Below are 23,903 nucleotides of genomic sequence, written 5' to 3' on the forward strand. Positions count from 1 at the left end.
TGGATGACTGGATGTTATTGCAGCTGTAATGTCTAGAGAAAGCACTTGCTAGTTTGGAAACAAGACTGTAAGCTTTTTGACTGGTAGCTAATAAATGGTAATTAATTTAAAATTAATGTAAAAATTTTTACCTGTAACACATGGTGCACATTTAGCAACTGAAAACTGTGTCAGAGGATTATTCTTTATGAAAAAGGCTGTACTGACAGTTATCCAATGTGAAGAAGAAAAAAATAGGATAATCTCATAAACAGTATAGATGCTTCAATATTTGAAAATAACATTTAGCATAAATTGCATACATGCTTATGGATCCTTGTAGTTCCTGTAGTTTAGCCTCATACTTTGAGACCTTTTTAAAAATTCTTTTATTTAATATTTATAAAATAGGCATGAATGCAAGGACATACATTTGTAGAAGAATCACAGAATCTTGGAATGGTTTGATTTGGAAGGAACCTTAAGGCTTATTATTTCCAATCTTCCTGCCATGGGCAGGGACATCTCCTATTATAGATTGTAGGTTGCTCAAAGCCCCATTCAAATTGGTCTTGGACACTTGCAGGGACTGGGCAACTTCTCTGGGCAGCCTGTTCCAGTCCCTCACTACCCTGACAGCAAAAAATTTCTTTCTTTTATGTCATTTTAATCTATCCTCTTTTTCTTAAGCAAGTTTAAGTCAATGGGCTCTGCATGTGAGCTTTTGCAACTTTGAGTGAGAGTTGTGGTCAATGAGGAAAAGGATTAGAACTCATGAACAATTTGATGAAAGAAGAAGCAGCAAAATGGTTACAGACATTGGTCACTGTAGAAGAGGAGATGACAGAATTGTCTTCATTAATATACTAAAAATAGAGCTCAGTGTGTGCATGTGAGCAGGGGAATCTTTCTACAACCCAAAGACAGATGTGGATGTTACTACTGAAAAGTCAGCAATATACATCATAAAGTACATTTAAGTTCCAAAGCACTTTTTTTTCCCTCCACTTAGCAGTAGTCGATGTTTATTAAGGTAATACTGTCAGTGATAAAAATGGTCTTCCTCCCCATCTCCTCCTTTCCAGTTTCTTCTTCCTATCCCCAGTGTCCCTGTGCACTGCTATTGCAACTGTTTGTGTGATTCCTAGTAAAATAAACAAGTCAGGGAACTGTTTAGACCAAAAAAGTGCCTCTGTTTATTGGGTTTCTATCCCAGCACATTCTGTTTCTCCAGACTGGTATGTGGCTGCTCTTCAGCAACCAATGCAATTCAGAAGAATAGGCATATTTAAGTGACTAAAAGGTGCTGCAGACCTATGTGGATGACTTTTGGTGTTGGAGAACAACAGCATGATTCTTTTTGGATGAAGCTACACTGAAAGATGTACTTTGGGAGCAAGCCTAAGGTGCTTCTATTTCTAATGGCTCTTGAATTCATGAAACCAGACTAGAGCTACTTCAGAGTAGGTTTGGAATGACTCCAACAAAATATACTGTTAACATCTGGTAGCCTGTGCCATTTTCTCCATAAATCATGTCTTTTGTGCCACACTCTATGCTTATCTGGACATAAATAAAAAATACTTTGAAGAAGACCTGACATAACACAGCGTGGAAGTCAAGGGTATAAAGGCTGTTGTAAAGGATCTGCACAAAAGTTCAAGAATGATAAATTGTACAGAAGGATGTGCTAATGTACCTAACCCAGTCAACAGCTTTATGATGCTACTTCTTACATTATGCATATTTGTCATCTTTGTGTGTTGTTAAATTTTAGTTTGAGAAGCCAAAGGAGCTGGATTAGAAGAGCAGCTAATTTACAACACCTGCTGAGAGTTTATGTGACAGTAGGTGAAAAGGAGGTGAAGACTGAGTCATCTTAGATGTGTACAGGGAACATATCACTGATCTTCCTGGTATGCCAAGGCCAGTATATATTGTGCACAGACAAAGAAAAAGGCTTTATCCTGGTAGCCTTTTAAGTTTTATGTACCTATTGAAGGCTAGCAGTAAATTAAGCTCCTGTTATTGGTAGCTGGCCAGTAGATACATTTCAGATTTCCCAGGATGACCTTTCTAAAGACAATTCCTCCCATTCCACAGCAGAATATTGTCCCACCTATTTATTCTGGACCCACTGGCTTTCCACACTTCACTGCATGGTGGTTCAACTAGAAGAGGAATGTAATTGTTTCTATGGATGGTACCCATAGAACCTATATGTGCTGATTGTATGGGCAGTTGCCAGGAAGGTGGGAGCTGTTTATTTTGATCCTCAAAAGGGGAGAAAACTTCCTGTATTGAATCTCTATTTACTAAGTTTTGTGCAAAAGGCAGAAATTTCCTATTTTCTAACTACATTTTGAACTGACCTTAGTGAAGTCTGACTGCGCAAGGTGGGTGTATTTTGAACAGATCAAGATAAATACCCATTAGGAGACTGAACATACCACGTCTTTAAACTGTACCAGGGTTTGTGTTTATTGAAACACCAGTTTCCTGGATACAAAGTATGGATTTCTATGACCTTAATAAACTACTTATTGTAGTCTAAGAAAATAGAGAAAACAGATACTACTGTCTTTGCAGGCCTGATGAACATAGCTAATAGTCACAGCTACAGAAAAGGCAATTATTCCGGTCATCATGTGACAGAAATACAGCTAGAGGTACAGCCTGTGGCAGAAAAATCATGGCAGTCCATCAGCTTGTGCAAACACTTGATGTGGCTTTAACCATCTGCAGAACATCTTTTAGAGTATAAATAACAATAGCAATACCCTGCCAAAACCATGAAAGCATGTGTGTCTAAAAAATACTACGTCCCGTGAAAGCAATACTATTTGTCGGCTGATGTCAAGAACAGATTGGCTTTCGGTTGCCTTAGGAGACAAGCCCTGAAAAGAAACTAGTTTATTCCTCCTACGGAAAAATCTTCATTCAACACTAACACCGACCCGCTATAAACAGAAACCTCCTCAGTAAATGGCAGATAGAATTTTAAACAATTGTAGCTGCAAGTCAAATCTATTTCTAGTATTTACTTAAGAAATGGAAAAATAATCTGCTCATTATTGAGACAGTTTTTTTTTTTTTTTTTGAGGTTTTAATCTGTTGATAGATACACAAGATACTTAAGGTTAAAATTACTGGGAAGATCAGTGAGGGGAAACAGAGCCAAATTCAGCTATTAATTTTGTTCTTGAGTGATGTAAGTACAAAACTCTGTAATAACTCAGGGATTTGTGCAAGCTGAGACATGTATTACGATTCCCTTGTGTTATGCAGTGTACAAAGACAGAGTGGACCATTTATTTAATCCAAGGGTTATTATAACTAAAATGTAAGAATTAAGACAGAAGATGGATACCTGCAGAACCACCAGACCTGACTGTCTAATTAAAAAATTGATAATACAAAAAATCATGCTACTTCTATTGTGCCGATATTGTGTTCATAACACTAGAGGAAAATTGAGTTGAAGGCAGTGGTTACTGTATGAAAATAAATGGTATGACCTTGTTTAAGCCCTGCAATGCCAAACTGTGCACTGAGTTTTGCACTTAGATGTCCTGGTATTTAAGTGTGTGTGCATGAGAACCATCAAAGAAGACAAATGATGACTGGAGTTTTAACTATGAAAATCCTAATGGGTAGGTGAGAGCAGGATGAGGGAGTATTTGTGAAAATAGCCTGGATCAAAGTGGAAGCTGTGTAGAGGGATGAAAACCATTTTGTCTGTGGTCTGGATGTGGATTGTACCTGAGAGACCTACTTCAAGATAATTCCAGTTCTTGCTGACCAATAGAACTAGTGTTTTTTACAGTGACAAAAAGAGGAAGCTTCCTCAAGTAAAAATGTAGAAAGAAATATTTAAAACAATTCAAACACAGATTAGATATGAGGTACTGGAAAGTTAAGATGTGCTCTTGGCAAGTAGTCAAGTCTGGATGTAACTGATGACTCACAGAAATGGTTGTTGATTTTATATTTGCAGATGAGATTAGCCAGAGACACTGTAGAAGGAGAGGAGGACTGGACCATGAATGTTCCCTTTATGGCCTCTGCATGGAAAGATGCATGTATGAGTTGTCTGACTGAATTCGGGAGTCTTTATAGTTTGGAAAGGCTTTTGCTTCTGGATTATGAGGAAAGGTATAGCACAATAAATTATATGCAGTACACCAATTTTTAAACTGGGATGGTATTCTGTGTGTAGAATTTATTGCAGAACTCAGCCAGATGGAGTGAGTAAAGAATAGGATATCCATTAATATTCAGAATTATGTTTTTTTGAGTTTTTAAAATATATTCTGGGTTTTTCTGGGGAGATAGACTACTGTTTGCCCCCACTAAAGTTTTTGCACAGAAGTTCAAAGTAGGATTTGAAAATGAAGATCACCATGAAAAAGCTTTGTGACTCTTCCTTATAAACACATTTTGCAGGACTGATTATACTTCCTGAAGAGAGTATTAATACATTCAAGTGACTGTTAAGAATACATATTATCTAGGAGATTGAAATTCTGCTTTCAGATAGTTCATGCTTTAGGTTGTATTATTTTTTATTTCTATGAATAAAGCGTTATTATTGGGTTAAGAATTTTTCTATCAAGTTAGGCCTGGGAATAGATGATCAAATAATTACCATAAAGAGTGGAGTTTTGATCGTTGATTTTGTTAGTATTTTTCTCCTTGACATTGAAAGGTTTAAAGGAAAAGAAAAAAAATTGAAATGACAGCATGAGCCATGGCAGGATAGCATATAAAGCAAAGTTTGCAAAATACAGAGTCTAAATTTCATGTGGCAGAAAGAAAAGCCAGTGTGAGCGTCTTAAGCATGATTTGGTCATTAATTATTTATGTTGGGACGTTTATTATTGAAAAACAATCTAAATGTGAGATTGTGATTAGACTTGCACACATTGTAGCAAGCAAGAGTTAGCCAGAATCTCAGTATTTTTTCTTCTTATGCTGGCTGATATCTATTACCCAGAAGGATGAAGTTGTGTCTTTATGTTTCTTTTCCCTTAACAAATCTCTTAGGTGAAAAGGTGTTCTGTGTATCTTATCTTTCCCACTTACCACAGTACATCTGAATCCCTTTTAGTATTCATTCCATTAATGGTCTTTAATGGCTCTGGTCTCGCACACATTTCCCAGGATAGGATTACGCTGAAGATAATAACCTAGCTGAGATTTAGTAAGGAACAGATTAAGAGATTATAGGAATCTTCACCTGTGTTTTCAATAAGGCATTGCTGGTAGCCTTGCTGTGGCATTTTCTAGATGTGAAATAATATAATTGGACATTATTTAAGGCTTGGTTCTCAATCATAGTTCTGTAGCCTATGTTATAAGAGTTTTCAGTAAGACTGTGACTGAGGACACTTTATCACCTGCCAGGGTGCCATGGAATAAATAGACTGTTTTAGAAATCAATGTTTGTGGATGATGCCATGGGAGAGCTGGACTTTCATAAGGAATGTATGAGAAAGGAATGTATGCCTAAGCTACTTGAATGAATGTGCATACAGTCCTTCAATCCAAAGAGATTGATAGCTCTTCAGAATATGTTTATCAGTGTACTCCAGTTTTACCTGTGTTATTTGGTTTAATTTTTGTTTTGCTATTCTGTGTGTCTAAACTCATTCAATCATTGTGTTTGGCAATAATGGCACGTGGACAGCGCAAACATCTCGATCATATTGTTATTCTGTATATTGTTGGCCTTTGTATTAATGTTTGTCTGTCTTTCAACACCTTCATGATAAAAGGAGACATTGTTAAATGAGAGAGCTTTGACTCCTTAAGACAGGTACCTGCAAACACTGTAATCTTCACTCAGCAAGGACATTCATCCTAAGAAAAACTAAAACTATTTCGACTATTTCGACTGCTCCCCTGGAGCAGTGGGGAGGAAATGTTACCTGAAATAGTGTTCAGGGCTGTATCTGCCTCACCCACAGGAAGACAAACATACAATGGAGAATCATCAAGCCTGCTTAGAGTGTTCTCAAGCAAAATCTACAGTTAGGGCAAATTCATTCTAATCTTAGATCATTACAGTACTTCTCTGCCTTTTTAACCCAAATTCCACCCTCCACACCCCATTTGGCTACAAATGAAATCTATTATTTGCATTATCAGTATGGAAAATGTGATGTCCCACTTACAATGTTGATTCCCATATTTGAGATCCATCAGCATGTCCTATGTTCATTCTTACCTCCTAATTATTTTTCACACTTTCTGTCATTCTAGCTTGGAGAGGAGCAGAAAAATATGATGCCCTGAACTAGGTGTTATTTTTCACTTTTCTCATCAGTGGCAAGTAAACCAGAATAGCTGGGGTTTTTTTCAGCTTGCATTTGACAAATGGAGAATGGAATTTAGCCTTTTAAAAATGTCTTTGTGTTACAGATTTCCGTGTACTATGTGATCCACAACAATATCCAGATACTTTTCTGCAGTAGTGCTCCAGGGGTTATTCTCATTCTCTGTGCATTGGATATCTCCATTGGAGAGCACTACACTGAGACTTCTACTGGACTTGGGGTTTGAGCTGGGGTTTTTTGGGTTGTTTTTTTTCTTTGGTTGCTGTTCTAATTGATCCAAATAATTTTGCATTTTAAGGTTTTTCTAAAATAATAAAAATGGATGACTGCCTTATTCCTGCTGACAGAATGAGGCAGTTCATTAGTGCAGCTTTGGAGCCTTGGGCTGGCCTGGTTTCAGATTGTTCTGTGCCTAAGGTTTTGCCTTTAGTTGAGGTGGTAATTTGCCTTTATATGGCCTCTGTGGTTAGGAATGTGATGCGTGACACCAAGCAGCAATTAGCCATTGTGAACATTTGCAGTATTGCTCAGTCTACGTAAAAAAGCAGGACGGAAAGATCTTTCTCCTGACATGGTATCCAGGGTGTTCAGGCACAACACTTTTTTAGGACACTTCCACAAGACATCAAAGGCACAATTTGGAATCAGCAAATTTTTGATCACTGTTTCTTGGTAAGTGTGTCTACTGAGCTGTCTGATCTCTAGAAAGCTTTGGCATCACTAGATTTTTTGCTTTGTCTGAGTATCCTAAATATATGGGCTTGGGAAGACACAGGCTTCAAGGTGACATCCTTCCCGATCATCTCTGTTGATTTTTGTTTTCTATAATAGAAGTGTATTTCTGCAATGTATTATGCCTCTGACCTTACTTAGAAAATACTCCTATGTGCTACAGGGTTACAGTCTGTTTGGAAATGAGCTTCATGTGTCACTCTAATGTTTGCTTGCATAGTCCCTCCCAGTCTGAACTGAGTCCAAATCATTAGTTTGACTTGCTTTCCACTCCTTTTAAATGGTACAGTCTCCCAGCACTCCTGAGGTGCTTCATTCTGTGTATTGCCATTTTCCTAAAGCATACTATCCCATGTTCTGTGGAAGATTTACAGGTCAGGCAGTAAGAATGTTATTGGGGTGGAGCTCTTCATTACCTCAGCTCTTCAGACATCTATCAGAAAATCAGAAAGAAACAAAGGTTGTGTTTTTATAACTGGAGATGTAGAATTTTTTTTTTTTGTTCATAACTTACTCAAGAAAAATCAACAAGCATTATTATGAGCTGAGATCAGTTTAAAAGAAGCTATGGAGAAGTGGCCACAAGAAAATAAAATTCATGTAGAACATTCTGCCGAGACGGAACTGTAACATAACAGGAAAAAAAGTATTAAAAATGACAAGTCATAACTGGCTTAAAGTTATGTCGGTAAATTCATGGAGTTTCAGACGCTAAAAATTATAAGGTGTCCACACTGACTTAGTGGTATTATATAGCTTGTATACTTTGGAGAGTAAGTCAGCAAGTGTTAATAAACAATGGCATTTTAAAATTCTTCCAAAAACTGATACCAGGAATTCCTTTTTTGTATTATTAGCAGGGCAGTGTTGCAGAAAAATCTTAATCTTTTTAGTTCAATTTTTAGGTCTTAATGTATTTTATTTCCAAATATATTACTTTGCTATTCTAACATGGGGGAAATAGTGTGCAAGGAAAATGAGGCAATCTTAAAGTGGACAAGTGAGTTGGAGGCTGGTACTCTCATTTTGCAGAGGCTGTGGATGTACCCCTGGCCCTAATTAAAGAATGCTATCACTGGATTCAGTGCATCCACTATTACACACAGCAGACTGAATCCCTCCCAGCAGTTGTTCTGGAGCAACCCCATCAGCTTGTTCCATCAGGGTAATGGAAGGCAGAATTCACTCAAAAAAATACAAATAATTCAGTGTTACATCGGGTTAGTTTTAGTTAATGAATAAAAAAGGTTTGATGCTTTCAGAGTTTTGTCATCCTGTTTTTGCAATAAATAGTCTATAATTTTCCCATCCGAATGTAGTATAAGCAGGCAGGAGCACTTCATATAAAGTGACATTAACACATTTTTCTCTCTTTGTGTTAATCTGCAAGGTACATTGCCACAAAGCCACAATGTTGATTATTAACAGCCTCCTCTACACTGCAGAATGGCTTCAGCAACTCTGCAAATTGGCTAGATTTGACTGTTTGGCTGTTAATTATGCAGTATAGTGTGCTTCATAAAGACAGAAATTAATATGACTTGGCACAGATCTTGTGAGAATAAATTGTAAAAATTGGACCTCTGTTTGGTTTGCATTCTGGCTTCACAGAGAACACGGACATTCCATATGATAGGCTTGGCAAGTACAAATCATGTACTCCATTAAAAAATCAGTATGTTCATGTAAAGTTGCATACCTGGCAGAAAGCCAGGGGCTCTGCAGAGGTCCAAGGCTCATTAACAGAGGGCACTTTTTATCATTTTGTCACAGAAACTGAGCAACATCTTAAATCCAAATATTGTGTAAATGGTAAGGAATGGGGGGTTTCTTTCTTCCCTGCACTCACCAGCCACACTTGTGTGTCTGGAGCTGCCTGGCAGCATTTTGAAGTCACCGTCTGCCTGCTGGAGAGGAAAAGGCAAACTCACCAACACGTACTGCTCAGCTCACAGCCAGGCAAAAGATAACTGAGGCTGATAACAGGCATCTTATAGCCAGGCTCTCTTTTTAGCTTTTCATGGCAATGTAGATGGTGCATAAAAAATTATGACAAGATACTTTCGCCTTAGGTTTCCACCTATGCATCAAGGCATTTACAGGATGCTACTACTTCTGAAGCAAACCTGTACATATCTGCATCATTTTTCTTAAAGTGTGAAAGTAGATACACAAGTCATAGAATAAAAAAAACTGCTCCATAAATTTGTAAATCATCCAGAAATATATTCAGATAAGGAGATATTATGTCAAAAATATGAGTGTGCCTTTATAACTGTTGCAAGATTGCAGCAGTATAACTGATTCTAGTTGAAATACCCTGAAAGCAGTATTATTTGTTCAGTATGTCACAGTGATGAAAAGTAAAATGTCACTTTTGCAGTTCTAAAAGTTTAAGTGAGCTATTTTAAAAGAACAGTTCACCTGGGATTTCAACTGTTTTTTTTTAAACTGACAGCAAAAGAAAATTACTTTCTCAACCAGTGTCTTAATCCATAGAACAAAGAGGACTCTATAGTTTAAACTTACTAAAAAAATAAAATTCCTATAACTGCTTGGTGTCATTTGAACTTTGCAGTAAATGCACAGATTTATCTGGTGGAGATTTTCTTTGACCAGTAAGAAAGGGAATACTTGAGGGAAAACCCTAGCTGTATGATTCAAGCTAACGTGTAGCATTAAGTTTCATATCAACAAGATGTATTAAAATGGAAAAAATGAACCAGCAAAGCCATCTTGGGAGTGGGATTATTAAATTCACAGTTTGCTGCTGCTAATTTGTTAGTAGGCTTCAGTTGTTCAACAAAGCTCATAGACTCATTTTGCAAAACTGATTATTAGATGAAACGCCTTCTGTCATTGCCACGGGAGAAATAGCTCTGAATCAGGGCTGTGTCACAAATGCAGTTAGCTGAATGATCTCAGCTCAATGCCATTTACCTAACAGAATTATGAAGATGATGCTGATATAATGAATAGGTTCTGCTCAGACAAACATAGTCCCCTGGAGATAATGGAAATTCAGTGAAGAGCTCTTTGTTTTCTTTGGTTTATATGAAGAGCTTGGACTCTAATTAAGTCAGTCCTTGCACTTCTATCAGAGTTATGTTACTTTATGGTTACTTATTTTGATTTAACAAACTTCATTTGAGGGACAGAGATTCAATTATAGAGCTCTTAAAGCTTGTTGCTTCTGGAAGGTATTTTCTCTTAAATTATGCTTCTTTAGCAGGTGTATTTTATTTGCTTTGATAAAATAGGTCTTAACTAGAATAGCATGGTTCTTAGAGTTAATATGAAACTGAATTCTTTCATGTATTCTACAGAGATTACTGTGTATTGTAGTCAGTGTTTCATGAGCAAACTCAGGAACCAGCTATAGTCAATTCTGAAGGAACCTTCCCACTATTTTTTTTCTTTTGATTTAACAATGTTGTTCATATTCATACTTGTAAGAAAATTTTCAGAACAAAAAGTTTTTCCATTTTTCAAATGCAAATAGAGAACCATATACCAGATAGGTCAAAGACAAATGATAATACTGAGGACTTTGTAAATAAACACGTACTTTAAGCATCTCATAACAAAACTGAATATCAGAATGAAAAAAATATAATGCAATATTAAGACTAGGATATTCAAAAACTAAACTGTTCCCTGGTGTAAATTTCTGTTTCACCACCATCTTCTTGAAAAACAATGAGAAACCTGAATGTTCTTCTGTGGCTAAGCTTTATGGATGTTCAATGACATTGTGAAGTACAGAGAACTGTACCTAGCAGAGTGCTAGACATTTTTTCAGGGACATTTATTTGGAAAGAATTTCCATTGGAATGTACAAAATAGTTTTGCTTGTGCATCCAGAAATGTACATGAAGAACAGACCAGAATGGTAAAATATTTTTGCTGTTAAAAGCATTGTGGGTTAGTATTTGCCATGAGTATATATAATAAAATAAATATTAATTCTTTTAGGGTGAAAAAGGAGATAAAGGAGACCCAGGAGCAGAAGGCCTTCCTGGAACCGAGGTAAATGGAACAATAATGAAACAGTTACAAACTTCTGGGTGGGTGGAAGAAATGCAACTCAGGCTTTATGTAAGTAGAGTGATGGATTTAGAAATTGGGTATTCCTCTTCCTGCCCTTCCCCCTCTTGACCCTGATGGGGGTTACCCTGGCTTTAGATTTTAATGCTGGATAATCTTGGCCCTCCAGGTGCAAAGCATTGCTGTTGAAGGCAGAGAGCATCTCCCAGATGGGGAGTGGCTGATATTAGGACTAGAATCCAGATACAGGACTTGGAAAAAACATTCAGTAATACTTTTTTAAGCACCTTTTCTGAAGGAATAAAAGGGTCAGCATTGAACACAAAAATACTATGGCAGTCTAGCTGGGGCGACTTAAAATGCAGTAACACAAGCTACGAAATTATGACCCTTTTTACATCACCTGGCTTTCCATGCACACTGTAACCATAAAAATATTTTTCCTGTTTTAGGTAATTATAATTTAATGCTGGGTAAATCAGGCTATTTTTAAGTGGATGTTCTTCATGTGAGAACATGCACTATGTACTAAACTGAAACTACATTTAGGTATTTGTAGAGGTATTCTCTTGTAGCCTGTCTGTCTGTAAAGGTGAACTGTATGCTTCTCTCATACCTACATATATGCTGACAGCATGGAAAAAACACATCTGTGTTTCTTTCCATAGCTCTGGTGACATTTCTGTGTTGGTCTTACAAGATCTTCTTTTCTACATGAGATCTTGTTCCATCAACCTTTTAGGAAGAGTAAGGTATACCAAGTATCTGATTAACTCTAGGGCATATTTAATATAGTGGCACTATGAAAGTGAAAAATACTGAACATTTTTTAATGTTTACTGAACTGTTACAATGTCTCAGTAAATGGTAGATTATTATTATTATGGGAACTGTCACTAAAACATTAAAACTGAAGTAAAATTGCACATGGCAGTAAAACACTGTATTGTTTGAAACAACAGGTAATTCCCTTTTAGCAATACTTATATAAGATGCTTTGAACTCAATTATCATTCTGCATGGAGACATCAATCCTTAAATTTACAGGACTGTGTACCATTGACTCTTAGTTTCTATCAGTGTCTCTCTAACTTACCCTGCAAGCAGAAATGTAACATCTGATATTTCTGCAATGATCAAGTTAATCTACTTACACTGGTGTAATCTGCAGTGCTGTACAAAAACAGCCTGAAAACACTTAAAGCTAGTGGCACTGCCTTCTGGCAGGTGTTGTCTCTGCCTGGGGGAGTGAGGGTTTCCATCCTCACAAGAACTTGATGACTGAACATTTTTCTTGAACAAATGGTAGAACCATATTTGAATGTATTTTAATCAAAATCAGAAAAGTAGGTGTCACAGAAAACTTTTGCTTGCTGTTGCTAACTTGTGTTTTCTTAGCTGGGCGGAAAGTTTTTGCTAGAAAGAAGTAGCATGACAGAGGGGAAGCCAGACCTGGTTTGGAGACTAGGCTGTAGTGATGATATACCTAGAAAGTTTTAATTTCCTCTTCTCTCACTCATGCTAACTGGCTCAGTTAATCTCATTGAGAACCAGGTTTCGAGGCGGGAACTGTGAATATATCTAAATGTTCCACACATCTCCCACTTTATCTCTCCAGTAATCTGAGCCAAGTTCTACAATGCCGTGTCCCAGCCTGGGACATTATTCAAAATCCATCTGACAACATGAATACTTGCTATAAATACTACTACTGTGCTTGCCATTGTTTTTAGTTTCCTCAGGAGTAGTTATAAATAACTTAATATATCACTAATATAGTCCTCCTGTAGTTCATGTCTCTAAGCAGGCATTTGCTTTTCTATGTTGAACAGCCAGTCTGATTGAATAGTATCTCTTTCATCCCTTGAGACTCTTTTAGCCACTTGACATTAAACTCAGGTGACACATTGATGCCAGTAAAATCCTGTATTTTTTTTAAGATATTGTTTCCATTCACCATTCTTGTGAATATTTGGTTTTAAAGTTGGGTGTGTGACCTGTCTGCTTTTGTAACTGAGGAGTTATGAGTGGTCTGGTCTAGCTGACAAGGTGGTTATCTGTGAAAGGTTGGATTTGATGATCTTGGAAGTCTTTTCCAACCTTAATGATTCTGTGATTCTGTAATAATGCTGTCCACTGTAACAAATGAAGCTTCATAGAGACACTATCTGAAAAAAAATTTATAAAAACACTCATAGCCTATATGGAATAAGGACAAATTTGTAATATAAATATCCATGAAACTTTCTGTGAAATATGTTCTCTGTTATATCCATATGTCTGCCTGTTGATCTGAAGTGAAAAGAAGATCTTTATCACCGAAACTTTCAGACTCTTTTTGAGTCATGTTGTTTTCTTGATCACTGGCACAGGTAGGAATGAATGCCATGGGATATTGCCAATTACTATTTTCTGACATAAATTAAATCCTTCAGCAAAAGTAAGTCAAAACAGCAAGTTTTATCATATCTGTCAGCATGTGTCATGCATAGCTGGTAGAGGAATAGTTTCTTGTAAGTAGGGAAAAAAACTTAAACAAATCGGAAATTAAAATCTAGTATATATATTAAACCAAGTGTGTAACTGGTTATTTTTATTTCTCTTGCTGGGGGTGGTAAAAGTCACCATAAATGACTTTTCTAAAACTTTTCTGCATAAAATTTCTTTACATACCTGATGTCAAAGAATGAACCACTTAAGTTCAGTAAACAATAAAAGAATCCCAGGTTTTCAATGGGAAGATGGAAAACATAATAGACCTTTTTATTTTGATGCTTGTGGAAAAAGGTGATCAGAAGTATGATCATTTTTAAAGGGATCCTTCACCTTGTGGTTGTAGCAATAGTTATTTACCTTCACGCTCTCAGAGCCTGTCCAACCTTGAGCTCTCTTAGTATTAGCATAGCAAGGAAATACCTGAATAGGAAGAGAATAATCTTATTGTTTGGAAACTTGAAGTTGGTGATGATTTTTGTTTATATCTAGAGTCTGAGAATTCTATTAGGAACAAAAGTATTAGGAGATAGTAGATTTAATTTAGGGTCAAGTGAATTCTAGTAATATACCAGTTTGAAGTTTTGGAATTCCATTAATGAGAAAAGAGCAGTGTCAGTATTTTAAAGTACCTGAGACATAAATTGAAAAAAAGTATTTTGTTTGGAGCTATGAAAACACTTTGCTAAATTAGAAAAGTTATCCCAGCATATCCAGGTTGGCATTGTACAGCTGACTCTGAGGCTGTCATTAACTTAGATTTTAAGGCTGCTCTGTGAAGGAAATGTGGTACTGCTCTTCGTGGTTAGAGTATTCCCAAGCTCTGTTACTCAGCAGAGATAACTGATCTGATCTGTAATAATGGGTTATTTTGTTAGCTTTGAATTGGCCTGTTATATGCATATTCTAATGCTTACTTTACATTTTGGTTTACATAGAGGAGCCATACTGTAAATTTTCATGACCTTTAAAAAGACCAAGCTGTAGTGCTTTTAGAGGAGAAAATGCTTCAGCTGAACGTTGTTCATGAACTCAAAAATGTGTATTATTATATTGGTCCTAAAAAGCTAGAATTAGACTGGGATAGAATTCAACACTCAATTAATTTACTCTCTGTTATAAGAGCAATTTTTAATCTGTTCCTGAATTTCTGGCAAATCTGCTAACAGACCCCTTAGATCAATAGAAATTTGTTTGTTTTTAAAGCTGACCTTTTTCTCCTAAAACATTGCAGAAAATTAGCTTTTCTAACTTAGGGCTTGATCTAAAAGGATCCAAATTGTATCTGTTTAGATAACCACATTCATTTTACTGAAGCATCCTGTTCTGGTTTCTGACAGAGACAGGATACTCTACTGTACTTTGCTAAAAGGGGCTACAGATTTGACTTGGCACAGGAATTCTTTCTTCTTATGGCATTCAGAGACAGTGAGCCAGCAGCTAAACCTCTCAGCAGCTTCAAAAGGGTGACTGTAGGGAAGAATAGGCGTGGTGCATTCCCAGATGTGTTTTTTGCAAGCATTCACCATGTCTGGAACTTTCTAAGTCTATAACATTTTAAAATGCATGTAGAATGTGTAGGCAAACCAGAAATACTTATAATGGGCCTATAACATTGGGTCCTTTAAAATCCTCCTTCAAACACTGTAAGGTTTCCTGTTAAACATGTAGTTTCCCCTTGCCTTTTTTATTTGAGGTCGATTATATTTATTTAAGGTCATCATCTCTGCAGTAGCTGTCAGACTGCACACCTCACTGAGGTGCTCTGGCAGCAACACTACTAAAAGCTTTAAACACAGCAATTAGGAAAAAATAAGGTTGATAGTTTGAAAGTGCATGGCTCAGGCTCAGCATCTTTCATCTGCAGTTGCATTTTCTATTCAGTAGAGACACACAGATATATGCCACCATCTGTGAGTTGCAGATTTTTTTTAGCCTTATCTTTTATCTTCTGTAAACATACAGCCTAAGAGCTAATTCCTAAACTCACAACTATTGTTCCACGGCTGATTTGCTGGAATTGATTTTGAATCAAATCCATACAGTTTGCATACCTGAAAAATCCCTAAAACTGCTTTAAAAATATGGTTTGGTTGTGTTTTATGCATTCTTTCAGAAGGAGGTTGAAAGTAAAATGTAGCAAATGGAGACAATATTAAAGCAATGTCATAAATATGCAGATTGTAAAAAGAAAGCAATTTTTTGGCTTGGTTTTTGAATCCATCTGCCTATTACATTTTTTAAGTTCAAACAGCAAAACTACTTCTGATTTAACTATTACATATTTGGCAAGCTTAATAAAGAACAAATCAAAGCTAAATCAGGGGTATTTACAACAACCACAAATTTAATCCAAAGTGGGTACTTAAATGCTCATATAGTTCTAAATGATGTTCCTTCCAGATGGTGAATTAATGTAATTTTAGCAGGAAGTGAAGTTGCACAAATACGCAGTATTTAGAACACTCATTGATTTCATGTTTCTGTACCCACCAAGGCACAGATGTTAGCTACCATTTTTGTGCCAGTTGTCTCTATCTTCCTAATAATTGCAAACTGAGGAAGAGAATTTGCAAGAACAAAAAGGGAGCTGGGAAGAACTTTAGTTTGTAAACCCTAATTCAGATGTAAATGAATTTTTTCCACCCTTGACCTATTTAACCTCCAGAATAAAAAAAGATGGTGGTCTACTTGTGGAGCATCTTATTATGCTTGGGTCTTGTATTGCCTCCACTGTTGTCATTTCATTTTTAAGTAAAACCTTTAAACTTGTAGAGGTGTCTCTGAATTTCAAGATACACAGTCTCTCATGCCACTAAAGCAGTAGGTTGGTCCAGCATGATAATTAAGTCCATTCATCGCTGTAGAATGGCTTGAATTTGCTGGGTATATTTTGAAATCCCTTATTTTTCCATTTGTTTTGCAGCAAGAAGACAACAAAGATTGTGTGCTGGGTACTAAAGATATTTTGTGGGGATTTTTTGGGCGCTTCTGGTGAGAACTTCTTAGTGGAAGAGAGATATCTACAAGGAGATATTGTAGAGGGTAGATTCATACCAGGTGTAAGTAGGAAACACTTTACAATGAAAATGGTGAACACTGGAAAAGGTTTCTCAGAGAGGCTGTAGCTGTCCCATCCCTGGAAACATTATTGAATGGGTTGGATAGGGCTCTGAGCAACCTGATCCAGTTGGGAATGTCCCTGTTTGCTGCCGGGGAGGTTGAACCAGATAATCTTGAGAAGTCCCAACCCAAACCACTCTGATCCTGGGAGTGTGAAATGGCTGTGTGTGCAAAGTGTAAGGCTAGGCAGTATTAATTGCTTGTCCTGCTGAAGGCAGAACTAAAGAAGGAGGTATGAAGGAAATCGATTATTTCTCTAATTGCCTTTGTGAACACCGGTGAACATGAGAGTGTTGGAGGACGTGCAGCAGCTCTGAGCTGTACCCTGCTGGAGCTCATCAGTTCAGCACTACTTGAAACATAAAATCTGCAGTTCTCTGCCCACCTCTGCCTCTTTCCCAATTTTAGCAGAGTTCATGTGAATGTACTAGCACTTTCTCTGATATTCTATTTTATCTTTTTTTGGCCACGCAAGGCTGCAAAAGAATTTTGCATTTCTTCTCACTACGTACCATAATGGAGCACAATAAAGTAGATTGGTTTTGTATGTTTAATTATGTGTTGAAGACACATGTGGTCTCTGATAGATGTATGTCTGTTCACAAAATAATGAAAATAAAGAATTTTGAGATAGCACTAATTACATGATAGAATTTTAAGGCCTATTTGTTTAGTGTATACTGCTTCACAGTGCTACAGGATTTTGTCCCATAATTTTTCACAGATGACAACAAATATGCATTTCTCTTTTTTCCCAGGGACTAAAAGGTGACCCTGGTAGTCCTGGTGTGGCTGGTCCAAAAGGAGAAAAGGTACCTTTTTAAATCTGTTAAGTTGTATGCATATGTGAGTGTGCATGATATTCTTCAGTTTTGCACACATTGCCATAGCTATGTGTGGCAAACACCCCCTGCTGCCATTTGTGCAACTTAAGGGTTAAAGAATATGAGCACAGGCTAACTATAAGTGCAAAAGACAAGTGCCCTTTATCGCAAGGAATTTTAAAAGGAGTTCTGAGCAGAAGCCTAGATTTGGTGTTCTGAATTGCTCTCATGAGCAACTGGTGCACTAATTTGCTCCCATGAACTAAACCCGAAGGTCTCAGATGTGATTTGTACCTCAGTGACCTAATTCTGTGAATATTCACACAGTCAGATTTCTTTACATATGTGAGCTGTCACACTGGCTTCAGCAGCCACCTTGTGCATGTAAGCTGCAGCTTGTAACTTGACATATGGAAATGTGTTTTGAAGGATTGCTTTTTTTAAGCTGTGATTCATTTATGCAGAGGCCTGGCACTTTTTTTTTCCCTTTAACCTGTGGTGAACTGTGTATATCTCTGCTATTACTGGAGAAGAATATCACTTTACTCACATATTTTCATAATCAACATTTGATAATTGTACTGAAATCATTTCTGCAGTGCTGCATATTCTCTAAAAGGTTTAGAGGTTAAATATGTATAACTAAAGAGATTGTTGATTTACTTCCTCTCCTGTTTAAACCAGGGAGATGCAGGACCTCCAGGACCAGCTGCCTTAAGTGTGAGTACATGCAAAAAAAAAAGAGCCAAAAGAAAATCCCTAAGAAATGCTGCATGTTTTTCACTAATTTGCAATGAATACTCCCACTAATAAGTCTTAAAATCCCTTTCTTCGTAGTGTCTCTGCATTTTCTGTGTGACTTGTGCAGGGAATTCTGTAAATATAAAAAAATAAGCAGGTTTAAAACATCTTGTTTCCTCCCAAATGCTAACAAGGATATTATCTTGTTTATTCCATGTATAAATAGTATAGGCTTGTTTCAGTGGAGGAATTCCCTTGTTATCTTAAGGAAAAGCATTTTTCAGTAAAAGGTTGCAAAAATTATCAATGCTTTCAGACTATTGTATTCTGGCTAGATACTGCTGTATGGATGGTGGAAAATGTTCTTGATTTCCTTGCAATCCAGGCCCCAAGCATGTACAAAGCTTGAAGAAATGTGTCCCCAAAACTCTCCAGGGCATGTCTTGTTTGCTTCATAAAAGTAATAAATCCAGTCTGAATTCTATGAATTCTAGTGGTTTCACTCATGAGCTGAGATGAAAACCCCTTCCATTTTGAACAGTCTATTTGGGCAAAAACAATTCAAAATGGTGCAAAATTCAAAAGAGTGTGGCAAAAATGAAAAAAAACCAAAAAAGCTAAAAGCTTCCAAATTCCCAGGCTGTAGTTTCACAACATGAATAGCTCTTCTCCCAGACTCAGTGTTATGAGCCACATCTATACTGTTCATATTACCCATGTAATCCTAAATAAACTTCTAAAGAACTGTCATTCATAGTGTAAATAGTTTATACATGGTCTTTTCCCTCCCTTAATTTGCAATGCTGTAGCAGCAGGATCTCCATTAGAGCTTACAAACATTGAAGGATTTAACAAAGACCCATATGATAAAAATAAATTCTACCTTTTAGGTGTCAAAATTAAGTTGCTGTGTTTTAGACTACTTGTTTTTTGGATTATGAATTATAATACCCTGTATCTCTATTTCCTGGCAAGAAGTGAGTTTTTCCCCCAAGATCAGTGACTCTGCTGCAGTTCATATCTTACTGGAGGTAAACAGGTCCATCTGTGTCCTTTAGTTCTTGAATATGCAAACTGTGTGTTGGAAGAGTTAATATATTATTAAAATATTATTAGTAACCTGCAATTTTACTGTAATAGATGCATTGGAGTATGTCTTGCCTTAGATAGATTCTTACAGGGCCTGAAGGGATCATAGGAATGATACATCTGAAGATAGGACAAGAAAAAACCTGAGGGTGTCTATTTTGTGTGTCCTCTAATACCATAGAACTGTCTTCTTGAGATTTTTTATGGCAGTGATTGAAAAATTAGTACATGTGTTTTGATAGATGTACCTCCATATATTAAATCTCTTTTTTCTTTTAATGTGTTCATTGTCTTAAGTTGCATTTGTGGTCACTTAGCTTTCCTAAGAATCGTACTCAGAGCTCAGTAGTATGATAGCAAGAATGAGAGAATATGCTGAGTTGGACAGGACCCACAAGCTGGAAGGGATCATCAAGTCCAGCTCCCTGCCCTGCACAGGGCCATCCCCAAGAGTCACACAACATGCCTGAGAGCACTGTCCAAATGCTTCTTGAACTGTATCAGGCTGGTGCTGTCTCCACTTCCCTGTTTTGGTGCTCAGCCACCCTCTGGGTGAAGAATCTTTTCCTGATACCCAAACTAAGCCTCCCCTGGCACAGCTTCAGGCCATTCCCTTGGATCCTGTCACTGGTCACCAAAGAGAAGAGGTCAGTGCCTGCCCCTCCTCTTCCCCTCATTGGGAAGTTGTACCTGCAGTGAGGTTTCTCCTCAGTTTTCTCCAGGCTGAACAGAGACAGTGCCCTCAGCTGCTCTTCCCTGCAAGGCCCTTCTTTCTCCTTGTGGCCTTCATTTGGGCACTCTAGGAACTTTAGATCTTTCTTATATTGTGTTGCCCAAAACTACACACAATATTCAAGGTGAGGCCGTCCCAGAGGAAAGCGGGACAATCCCCTCCCTTGCCCAGCTGGTGATGCTGTGCCTGATGCCCCCAGGACAGTTCTATCCCTCTTGGCTGCCAGGGCACAGTGCTTTCAGGCTGACTGAACTAACTCCTTTGGTACCTGAAGTGATCCAATTTCATAAAACGAATGTCAAAGAATTGCATTTCTTTAATTACAAAATGCTTTGTATATGTTTCAGTTCATTGATTCCAGCACAGCAAGGTGTCTTTGTGTTGGTACATTTACTGATGGTCACCTTTACACTTTTAAAAAGAAAATACTTAAATTTTAGGAAAGCAGACACAGTCTTCAGAGGGATGTTAGTAAGTGATGTAGACAGAAGTGACTGTGGATGGGTTTAGCAGTTAGAAGACAGATCAGAGAAGAGTGGGAATGCACAGCCCAGCAGGAAGGCTTTCTCTCTTGGCCACTGTAAATCGCTGTGTGTTTCTCTTGGCAAGAGCCAAAAGATTTATTACATGAGTGATGGTGGCTAAGGGAAAATTCAGTTTTCAGAGTGGTTTTATTTGTGTGACTTCTGTGTGGCTATGATTCTTACAATATATAATCATGAAAGGAAGATGTCATATCTTGCTGTGAACAAATAGTAGGTCAGATAATATCACAGTTCCTATGTCACTTAATGAGAATTTACTATGTCAGAACCATTCATGCTGTTATAGCCAAAATATGATGTAAGTGTTTCAATTATGAGTCCTGTTAAAGTTTTAAAATGTTCTTTTCATTTGGGATGAAGGCATAATGTCATAAATTTATCCCCTGCTTCCAGTAATTTTTATTTTTTCCTAATGTGAAAATTATTTATTTTTATCTAAAAGATAAATGAATTATGCTGGGGGGCAGGGAGGGAAGAGCAGTGAAAATGATGACACACTGTTAGAACTAAGTCCTAAGTATGACTTTTGGGCAGGGAGGAAGGGAATATTAAAAGGAACCAGGTTTTTCTCAGACTAGACAACTGGGCCTGGATCATCGACCTCCTGCCCCAGTGCAATTGCATGCAGAGACAGGTGGTAAATCATGGCATCAAACAGAGCTCCACTGCCCTGGGCAGCTTTCCCATTCCTGTATATTTCCAGTGGAGTAAGCTGTATGAAGTCTATCCTATATTCTTATTTCAGTGTAAACTAGACCATCAGTAGTGTTGTTGGGGGTCAGGATGTTCTCCCCATACACAGACCTGTTCCATGCTTAGCACAGGGGGTGTGAAAGTAACAAAAAACTGAGACTGCTTCAGTGCAGCAGCTGGTTGGTCCAGGGAGAGTTGCCTATAGGTAATGGATACAAGCATGTAACAGCACACAGTAGAAATTCTTGAGGGTTTTGTTTGCTTGTTTGTTTGTCTGTGCTACTGGCACCTGCAAAAGTCAAAAAGATGTCATTGACTCTGTGTATAAAAGCGTTTGTGCAACCCTGATGAGTAGGAAACCCCGCACAGCTCAGAAGCACGAGCAACATGAGAACATGAGAAAATACAGAAGAGAATGAAGGTACTTGGAGGGAAAAATATATTTTGAAGTGTTCAACTAATAGATATAGCCATTATAGTATGGAATGAGGGAAACTTCAAGGCAGTATGTATGGCAGAATTCATAAATACCCAACAGCTGTAGCAACCTATAAGATAGATGAGCATATGCCAAACTGTGAAATAGGCAAAACAATAGCACTGCTTTTTAAGATGCAAAAATTATTTTATGAGTTTGAAATTGAAATTTCGTAGCTCACAAAGTGCATCTGAAAAATAAAGTAGAGCTCTGGACCTGTTTGATGTGAGTTAACAGAAAATTTCACACTGTAATCCTAACAACATTAACATTTAACAAAACTTCTCACTTGTAGCAATAGCAGAGAATTGAGAAAGAGATGGGATTAGAATTCCATGTGTTTCTGTGCATTTATTTGAAGTAGATACATAAGTCTTGTTAATACAATTTCATCAATCATGCATGAAGAATTACAGAAAAGAAACAACATTGTGATGCAAAATATGCTAATCTGTAAGAAGAAATATGTGATAAATTTTGTAGGATTTCCATAGAACCCTACTGAAATTAGCAATTTCAATAGTTTTAAGTACATTTGTTTGACTAGGGCATTATTCATGCAATTACATTTTATTTGACATATATATGTGTATGTTTGAGCCCTTTTATTAAGGACGTAAAGTTTTCCTGCATTTCTATGAGCCAGTTAACACTCCCCAAGTCCAGATACATGTATGTGTTTTTCTTCTCATTTATAGTGGTAGTTTTATGGAAGTAGTCCAAAATCATGATTGATTCTCCTTTTTCTCCTCAGCCTTTTTTTATGCTGTCTCTAATTTCTCTGCTATGTTCTGAATTGCTCTGTAAGTCGTAGATGTCTCTTTTCTTTAGTACTTTTCAGGTGTCTTATGAATAAATGCTGTGATTAAATTTTGAACTTTTCTCCTTTATTACGAGCACTTTATGAAGCAATAACATGGGGGATGTTTAAAGCTTAAGTTCCCTGATAAATTTCACTGCAGCTGATGAACCTTCCAGGACTAAAAAGGAGGGATTGTACTGCTCTGCAGTGTGGTTTTGCCTAGATGTGGGATTTAGAGGCAGAAGCTGGGGACCGTGTTCTGCAGGGTCACAGCTGGCTCCGCAGCTTGCCCGCTCTGGTATCCCAGCTTAAGCCTGTGCGTGCCGTGTCAGAAGAGTGACAGGTGAGGGAAGGTGGCACAGCCATCCCTTGTAAAATATCTGATAACTATTCCCCTCGACACTCGATACGCTGCTTTTAGTTCCTGGGGAAAATGAGCGTCCGTCCGTACGTTCCTGCGAACCTATCCCTTTCAGGAGTTATAAAATAGTCACCCAGATGGCACCAAGTGTTTACTCAGAAGCCAAGGCTTAAGTCGGTCACAGACAGAAGTCCCCGGGACTTGCTTACTAAACAGATATTTGGAATGCTGGCTCCTAGGTCTGGTTAAACCGATCCCAAGGAAGCTGGTGCGCAAGTGCCGTGCGGAGGCGGCTGGGGGAGGAAGTTGCAGATTCAGGTCTGGGCAAGCTCCGCTGTAACTTTTGGCTCTCCCCTTTCTAAACAAACATCAGCCTCAGACTGCACAGCTTTCTCCTGAGTTATTCTTGTGAAGCTAAAGAAATGGACACACACTCTCCAGTAGTAAGCAGCTCAAATAATATTACCTTAGCTTTCTTTCCATGTAATGACGTGAAGGAAAGTAATCCTATTTAACTAAAGAAAGTATAGACTGCAAACTGCATTCTCATTCTAAATCTCTTCTTTTCATACATTTACTTCAAGGAAAATCTGAATTTATCTGTCTGAGCTTTTTAAATGAGGTGTATTAATTTCCTGAATTGTTTTCCAGTAAGTATAATGATCACTTAACTTCCACAGTATAACTTATAAATATCTTCTTCTTCAAAAAGCACTTTTTAATTATGGGAACAGGTGCTATGAAGATTACCCCTTTGTTGAAATAGAAGGTTATTTATTAGTTACAGTGAGGTTTTTATCTTCTTTATGCAGTTATAGTGATAGTGAAGGTGTAAATAAAAATTGAAATCTTACCCTTACAGTAAATTTGTTTTTTAAAAATTCTTCCTCTGGTAAATTGGCATGGATGTGCTTTCTATGTCCCT

The 23,903-nt window shown here is 37.4% G+C and overlaps 1 protein-coding gene across 7 annotated transcripts in view; it reads left to right on the top strand.

Annotated features, from left to right (window-relative positions):
• COL19A1 (collagen type XIX alpha 1 chain) overlaps positions 1-23,903 on the top strand; it is a 174,049-nt gene that overhangs the window by 72,395 nt on the left and 77,751 nt on the right. For all 7 annotated transcript variants that reach the window (XM_084203250.1, XM_084203249.1, XM_084203254.1 and 4 more), the window contains 3 exons: positions 11,025-11,078; positions 17,471-17,524; positions 18,221-18,256. In XM_084203250.1, coding sequence (XP_084059376.1) covers positions 11,025-11,078; positions 17,471-17,524; positions 18,221-18,256 — 144 coding nt within the window. The remainder of the gene's footprint in view (positions 1-11,024; positions 11,079-17,470; positions 17,525-18,220; positions 18,257-23,903) is intronic.

Source organism: Fringilla coelebs (genome assembly GCF_963513975.1).
Source record: "Fringilla coelebs genome assembly, chromosome: 3".
Lineage (NCBI taxonomy): Eukaryota > Metazoa > Chordata > Aves > Passeriformes > Fringillidae > Fringilla > Fringilla coelebs.